This window comes from Triticum dicoccoides, chromosome 1A (genome assembly GCF_002162155.2).
Source record: "Triticum dicoccoides isolate Atlit2015 ecotype Zavitan chromosome 1A, WEW_v2.0, whole genome shotgun sequence".
Lineage (NCBI taxonomy): Eukaryota > Viridiplantae > Streptophyta > Magnoliopsida > Poales > Poaceae > Triticum > Triticum dicoccoides.
In genome coordinates this window covers 463,022,837-463,028,806 of record NC_041380.1, presented here as the reverse complement: position 1 = coordinate 463,028,806, position 5,970 = coordinate 463,022,837, and the positions used below count along the sequence as shown (strand labels likewise).

At 40.7% G+C, this 5,970-nt stretch overlaps 1 protein-coding gene across 1 annotated transcript; it reads left to right on the top strand.

Moving 5' to 3' along the window:
- Nucleotides 1-223: 223 nt before the first annotated feature.
- LOC119279051 (65-kDa microtubule-associated protein 5-like) lies at nt 224-5,970 on the top strand. Its single transcript, XM_037560468.1, has 11 exons — nt 224-482; nt 1,161-1,364; nt 1,482-1,736; nt 1,815-2,030; nt 2,704-2,859; nt 2,968-3,127; nt 4,007-4,158; nt 4,302-4,389; nt 4,782-4,855; nt 4,950-5,024; nt 5,529-5,970. Exons 1-11 carry the CDS (start codon nt 414-416, stop codon nt 5,808-5,810), a joined length of 1,731 nt encoding a protein of 576 aa, XP_037416365.1. The 5' UTR covers nt 224-413; the 3' UTR covers nt 5,811-5,970.

Genomic DNA, 5,970 nt, shown 5'->3' with positions numbered 1-5,970 from the left:
AACCCATAGAACAAACGCACCAGGATAGCAACCGCGTAGACGAGGAGTGTAGATGAGAAAGATCCGACCCGAAGATACACAAACGAAGACCAGGGAGATTTTGAACGCCACTTGCTCGGGATCGATCAATCAATCAGAGTAGACTAGGCCGCCTAGAGCGTAATAACAACCCCACCGGTTTCAATTTCAATTTCAATCACGGCCCAGCAAAGTCGGCGAGAACGCCGCACCCGCTTTCAAATCCTCTCCCCCCTTCGTCGTCCCATCGTTCCCCTTCCCCTTCCTCCTCCCGCTCCTCCCCTTTCAAACCCCTCTGCCCCCTCCCTATAAACCTAGGCGAGGGAGCGCCCGCAGACTACTCCCAGAGCCCAGATCTATCCAGCCCCTCTTCGATCGCCCCGGCGTCCTCGTCCATGGCGGCTCGGCCGTCGCCGCCGCCGCCCACGCGCGCCTCCTGCGGCTCCTTTCTCCAGGAACTGCAGGTACGGTTCCGCCTCTCCCGTGATTCCAGTTCGTGGCGCACGACTTTGGTGCTAGTTTCATGGGGAAAGGGCCGGCCGGGCCTTCGTTTCGTCGCGTTCGTCATGCGTCGTTTGCCGGAAAGTTGTGGTGCCGGTGGTCGTAGGCGCCGCGGAAGGGAGTCGGGGCACTTGCTTGAAGCGGGTGGACGCGTGCTGGGGGTTCAAAGTGTACGTCTGCGCGAGGGATCGGGCTCCTATTGTCGTGTCTTGCGGTTCCTAACTGCGTGCTGGAATCGGGGGTAGATTTTGTGTTTCTTGATGCTTTCTTGGTTGAATGAAAGATCTTGGTTATTTCGCTGCTTAGTCCCCGAATTCGGCTGTGACCTGCGCATCTCTTGATGTTTTCTTGGTCGTGGTTATTTTGCTGCCTAATCCCCGAATTCGGTTGTCACATTGCATCTCTCGGTGCTTACTGATGGTCGTTGTACTGCTTGTGGTAGTTAATTGGTCCGTGATTATGATTCTGGTAAGCCGTTGCCCATAATTTCCCCCTTTTTTCATGTTTGCCTCATTGTCTGCTGGTGCTAACTGCTATGTATCCAGTTTTCTTTTATCCTTTTGTGTCTTTAAGCATCACTTCTCATGTAATTGCCGTATGTGCTGTCAGCCTTTTGCTGAAGATTGCATTTGTTGATTCAGGAACTATGGGGAGAGATAGGCCCGGATGAACTGGAAAGAGATAGGATGATCTTGCAGTTGGAGGAGGATTGCCTCAATGTTTACAGGAAGAAAGTGGAACAAACTAGAAAGCAAAAGGCAGACCTGCTTCAAGTGATGTCCTTGGGTGAAGCTGAGATAGAAAAGATACTTTCTGCTCTGGGAGAGCGTGAATCCTTTTCTAGGGTCAGTAGTTTTTTTTCCTGATCCTTTCAAAAAATATATTATTTCCTGATCCCTTCCATGCCTTTTGCTGATATCATGCTCCAGTCTTATGTGTTATGTTTGTCTTTTGTTCTTTAGGTAGAGAAGCTTGGGGGTACATTAATCGAACAACTTGCAAAACTAGAGCCAGTTCTGGACGATCTGAGACGCCGGAGAGATGAGCGCATAAATGAATTTTTGGCTGTTCAGCTGCATATAGTTCGTCTACAAGCCGAGATTTCAGCAACTATAAATCATGGGGATCCTGCAGCTCCTTTAGTGGATGAGACTGACCTATCTACAGGAAGACTAGCTGAACTGAAAACCCAGCTTAATGAGCTCCAGACCGAAAAGGTTAGGCACCTGGTATAAGCCTATCATTCCTGCATCTTTCAACTCTGACGCTTAAATTGTTTGTCCTGATGTTTTCAGAATCTCAGACTGCAAAAGATTGATAGTCAGATCAAGTGTATTAATGAAATGTGCAACATGATGTCTCTTGATCTTAAGAAGACATTATATGAAGTTCATCCCAGCTTTGTCGAATTGGAAAGAATCAAATCCATGAGTATAAGTGATAGCACACTTGATAGGCTTGCAGGAAAACTTCATGCACTAAATCAAGAAAAGAAACAGAGGCTCCGGAAGGTACTGATGTTTCTGTTCATGCTAGTCATTTAACAAAAGTATGGGTCTGTGTGTATCTTTAATGTATTCACCTTAGTGTATATTTCTTTTACTGTTGACCTCCAGTATGGGCCTGGCATTGTGTTTGAGTAGTTGACCTGGCAAATCATATCTTGATTTATTTTCTGAACTGTTGAATATGTTGTCTTGGTTGTCACTCTTATGATTCGATGTACCTGTACATTTAATAAAAGCACGAGTCTGCATGTATCTTACTTCAATGCTTTCACCTTGGCGTATATTGTTTTACTATTTGACCTCCAGTATGCGAGTCATTGAATTGGAGACTTGACATTATGGTGCGATTCAGCTTAGCAAAGCGTATCATGATTTTTTTCTAAACCTTTTGTAGTATAATTTCTTTGGTTTTATGTCATTCCATTATGATTCACATACACTATACATGACATGGTTTGACATTTGTCTATTTGTTTATTGGGCAGTGCTCAGAATTCTTCAATCAATCATACATTCATACTGTAATTGCCATCCTAATTCTGTTTAATTCTTGACCAGTGTATGGTTTGTGGACTTGTGCACTTTAGCATGCTTCCTTTCAACTTCTGCTAAATATTGTTCCATATTTCTTTGTATCAAAGATCCACATTGTTGAAATTTGCATTATCTATTGCAGCTACAAGATCTTGGAAGCACACTCATTGAGTTATGGAGTCTAATGGACACATCATTAGATGAACAGAAATGCTTTGATCATGTTACCTCTTTGATTTCAGTCTCACCCAATACAGTGATGCCCCAAGGATGCCTTGCACATGACCTTATTGAGAAGGTTACAATTGATTGTCTATTTATTTACTTATTTTCTTTGGATTTTCATCAAGCTAATTTCTTCAAATTATACTAATTTTCATGTAAAATTCCTTTCCCCCTCGTTTAGGTAGAGGTTGAGGTCAAGAGACTGAAGCATTTGAAAGCTAGCAAAATGAAAGAGCTTGTCTTAAAGAAAATGACTCAGCTTGAAGAAATCTACAGAAGTGTTCACATGCATATTGACAGCGATCATGAGTGGCAGATTCTCACTGAACTTATTGATTCTGGTTCACTTCTTTCCCATGCCTTTCATCCTGAAGATACATAACTGAAGTTATTTTATACAGTTTGTTTCCATTAAGAACTACCTGATGCATGATTTAACTGGTGCTCCTTAGTTATATAACGTTGCCGTTTCTGTCTCACCTTAAAATTCTGTGAATTTCTTAGTCAAATGCAATGGTAGGTTCTGAACTGTCTTTCAACTTTATGTCTTCTAGTGTCAGCTTGAATACTTAGGCAGATCAATTTTGACACAAAAATTGAATAAGCTCTTATGAAAACTAAAAGAGCATGCAGTAATGGGCGGTTGGATGAGAAAATTTCTGTTCTGTTGAAATGCTGGTTTCTTAATATTGTTCTGTTTAAAAGCTGTCTTTGTTTCTTACAGTAAGTTTTTTGAGCTACTGTTCTGGATTTGTTGGCACATCAGACACAAGTTTTAAACTTGGAGCACTCAGTTCCTTTACTTTTAACATATCCATCATAGCAACTTATTTCCCTTGGCAATTGACCCAGCACAATTGCATATTTCTACTAGACTCGAAGCATCAAGGCATAAAAGTTGTGGAGCATTAATCATGATAAAAAAACATCTCCAGAAACAACTGGATTTAATCATCAAAATCATCTATGGTAATGTGGAAAATATCATTGACATACAAAAAGTCTAAAATAAATGGCAATATTTAATTGCATAAGTAAAGGCTGATAATACTCAAACATGAGGTTATTTTTAGAAGTACTCAGTTGTTTTTACTAAGTATCTCAACGGTAGTTTCCTAAAGGAAGACATTTTACTGTTACCATATTGCTCTTAGTTTATTCCCTAATGGCACAGTACTGTTATCTGTTGAATTTCACAATGTATAAACTTTGTTTTGTAGGTAGAGCAGATCTCTCAGAGCTGCTTACAGATATGGATGACCGAATTGCAGAAGCAAGAGATCTTGCTCTAAGCAGAAAGGACATTCTAGAAAAGGTGGAAAAATGGACATCAGCAACTGAAGAGGAGGGTTGGCTCGGTGAATATGAGGGGGTAAATTGATTTTTTTTCTTCTTATCTTTAAATGCTCTTTGGTCTATACTTGTTCCAATGGTTAATCGACCAGCTAGTTATCTTTAGTCAAAGTATTACATTGTTGCATCTGCCATAGACCATCTATATGGTTTCAATTTCAGGATCAAAATCGCTATAATGCTGGTCGAGGAGCTCACATAAATCTCAAGCGCGCGGAGAAGGCAAGGGTATTGGTCAGCAAAATTCCATGTATGCCTCTATACTTTTGTGTGTGTTTCTACTGGAAATTTCTATTGTTTGGATGAGCCTTCACGTGATTATTATTTTGGATTACTTGGACAATAGCTGTGAGTATGTTCAATTTTACCTGCTGCTTAATTTGTTCTAGATGAATACTATAGTTGGACATAACTGAAGTTTTATTTAAAATATTCAACAATGTGAAATCTTCTGGAAACATGCTTATGGGTCATTTGATGCACCTGTTAGTCAGGTACACCCAGTTAGTTAAATTTACAATGAGCATGGCAGTTATAACATTTTAACTATCTGTGACACTCATTTCCTTCTGTTTTCTGGTGTTTGTCCTACTGATGTTTAGATTTTCTGTTTCTCACTTTCAATATTGTTTTACCATATAGCCCTGCTGGAAAATTTGACTACTAAAGTTAAAGCTTGGGAAAAGGAGAAGGGCATGTCATTTATGTATGATAAGGCAAGTTCAGTTACCAAATGCTCTTTTCAAACGAATATGTTTCAATTTGCCAATTTCATCTTAATTATGTAACATTCGCCGCATTCATTTACAGAAGAGGCTTTTGGATAGCTTAGAAAAATACACCTCTGAAAGGCAACAAAAGGAAGAGGAAAAACGTCGATCACGGGTTGGTTCTCCATGCCTCTTGTTCCATTCAATCCTTGTTCATCAGTGTGTTCGGCCTCTTTTTTTAGCTTCTTGAGAACATTTCTGGAGATATATATTCTAACCTTGCTCAGTATCATGAATATAAGTGATAAAACAAGTAATAGCTGTTAGTATTTTCCATGCCTCTTGTTCCACTCAATCAGTCACATTCATCAGTGTGTGTGTCTGGTGTCTTTGTAGTTTCCCACTTTAGCTTTCTTGAAATCTTCTCTGATAACATTTCTGGAGATATATATTCAAATCTGGCTCAGTATCATGAGCCATTCCCTCGTTAGGATAGTTCAAATTGCCTCTTACAATTCTCATTCACCATATCACATGTTAGATGTTTTGTTCTCTTCTCCACATCAATTATTTGGGGAGTTGATAGGAGAGTTAGGATGGGTGTGTTACCTTGTAGGTTGGCTTTCCTGCTACAAGTTTCAACTCTAATGGGTTGCTGAAATGTTTTAACTATCTTCAGGAACTTAAGAAACTACAAGAACAGTTTGCAGCAGAACAAGGTGCGCCATATGGAGCAAAGCCTAGTCCTATGCGCCCGCTTTCGGCAAGGAAACCTCTTGGGCAGAGTACTAATGTCAACATTGTTGGTGGAACTCCTAACAGCCGTCATGTGTCTACCCCAGTTTCACGCAAGGGAGGCTCGTCTTGTGGAAAAATGAAGGATACTGGCAAGACAGCTGCTTCTATACCGGCAAATTATGTTTCTCTTCCCAAGGATTGCTCAGACAATTCTTACATGTGAAAATGTAACCACCTCCGACTAGTTGGGGCCTCTAGCCTGTACTTTCATACGTTTGGTCTCATATAGGTTAACTGCTTGTTAATGCTTGAATTGTTCGAATCGTTGATCTTAACTCTGATGCAAAACATGTTTCTGCTCCTGCACAATGCTTGTGCTCCTT